This window comes from Mesitornis unicolor, unplaced genomic scaffold (genome assembly GCF_000695765.1).
Source record: "Mesitornis unicolor isolate BGI_N332 unplaced genomic scaffold, ASM69576v1 scaffold36819, whole genome shotgun sequence".
NCBI lineage: Eukaryota > Metazoa > Chordata > Aves > Mesitornithiformes > Mesitornithidae > Mesitornis > Mesitornis unicolor.
The window spans coordinates 2,897-4,489 of NW_010207419.1; the positions used below are offsets into that span (position 1 = coordinate 2,897).

The 1,593-nt window shown below is 62.5% G+C and overlaps 1 protein-coding gene across 1 annotated transcript in view; it reads left to right on the top strand.

Moving 5' to 3' along the window:
- Nucleotides 1–1,469, top strand: part of LOC104546674 (transmembrane protein 120A-like) — a gene marked incomplete at its 5' end in the record, with an annotated part of 2,306 nt that extends 837 nt beyond the window's left edge. Inside the window, 4 exons of the mRNA XM_010192111.1 lie at nucleotides 66–125; nucleotides 756–851; nucleotides 1,041–1,130; nucleotides 1,400–1,469. Coding sequence (XP_010190413.1) covers nucleotides 66–125; nucleotides 756–851; nucleotides 1,041–1,130; nucleotides 1,400–1,469 — 316 coding nt within the window. The remainder of the gene's footprint in view (nucleotides 1–65; nucleotides 126–755; nucleotides 852–1,040; nucleotides 1,131–1,399) is intronic.
- Between the last annotated feature and the right edge of the window lie 124 nt (nucleotides 1,470–1,593).

A 1,593-nucleotide genomic window follows, 5' to 3' on the forward strand; every position in this document is an offset into this window, starting at 1 on the left:
CACCGGAGGGGATGGCTCTGTCCCTGCTGCCAGCTCCCGTCCTAACGCCTCTGCTCTCTCCCCAGGTTGTACCTGAGTCTGGTGCTCGGGAACGTGAACGTGACGCTGCTCAGCAAGCAGGCCAAGTACGGCCCCGTCCTCGCCGCTGCCCCGTGCTGTGCCCGGCCTGGGATCCCTGCAGCACCCCCGGCTGAGCCACACACAGGGATTGACCCAGGCTGTCCCCTGCTGCCTTTCCCACAAATGGCCCAGTCCTTATTTCCCCTGCTACACTCCTGTACCAGGCTGGGATGGACCCTTAGCTCTAACAACCTAGACAGGATCCTCCACCCAAGCTGTGTCCACGTTTCCCCCATGGTAGGGACTCCCAGGAGAGAAAGACTTGTGCAGCCGTTGGCAACTCGCTCCTCTTCCCCTGGGGAAACACCAGTGACCAGGTTTGGCCCATGAGAGCCCCCCACATGGGGACAGCAGTGCCACAGGAGCCCTGGTCCCCCTCCCTCTGCTCCCCAGGCCTCCTCTTGGGGAGCTGCTCAGACACCAGTCTGCCCAGCACGGTGTGGTGGGGGTGCTGGAAGCTGTCCCGCCCGTGTGAGAGCAGCCTGGGGCGCTGTGCTCTCAGATGAGCCCTGGGGATGAGGCTTTTCCTGAGCGTGTCCCAAGGGGACACCACTTACGTGCAGCCGGGTGGGATGGGAGGACACAGACTTCCAGCAGCCGCCTTGCTCCAAGCTTTTCCTTGTGCTTCCCTGCAGATTCGCATACAAGGATGAGTACGAGAAGTTCAAGCTCTACCTCACCATCATCCTGCTCATTGTCTCCTTCTCCTGCCGGTTCCTCCTCAACTCCAGGTGCGTGGATTGGATGTTCCCTGTCCTGGAATGTCCTGACCTGGATGCCCCCAGGTCCTCATCTCCCATCCCAAAAGGCCCAGAGCTGAACAGCAGCTCCTGGCAAAGGGTCTGGCCGCTGCCCTGCAGGCATGGGAATGCCACGATGCTTGTGCAGCCCCCTTTACACCCTGCTGTGTGCCCTCCCAGGGTGACAGACGCCGTCTTTAACTTCCTGCTGGTGTGGTACTACTGCACCCTCACTATCCGGGAGAGCATCCTGATCAACAACGGATCCAAGTGAGTCCAAGAAGGAGCTGGGACCATTGCGTACGTCTGCACTGCCCAGGGAGCAGCTCCCTCCTGCTCGGGATGCGTGGCAACCCCTGGCTGGGGGGAGCTCCCTGTGCGGGGGCGGTGTGGGAAGGTGGAGCAGCCATTGGAAGGGTCCTGGGTGCTGCCTGGACTGGGGGGCGCTGGGTCCTGCTCCGCGCGGGGCCGGGGGTGGCTGATGCTGGGCTGATGCTGGGCTGGTGCTGGGGACCTGACACCCTGCGTCTCCCTTCCAGGATCAAAGGCTGGTGGGTTTTCCATCACTACGTCTCCACCTTCCTCTCAGGGGTCATGCTGACGTGGTGAGTGTGCGTCCCCCTCCTTGGCTGCAGAGACCCCAGCCTGCTTGGGCCAGCTCAGACCGAGCTTTGCTGCCCTAACCCGCAGCCATGGTCCCACTCTGTGGACATTGGGGTGGAGCAGCCAACCC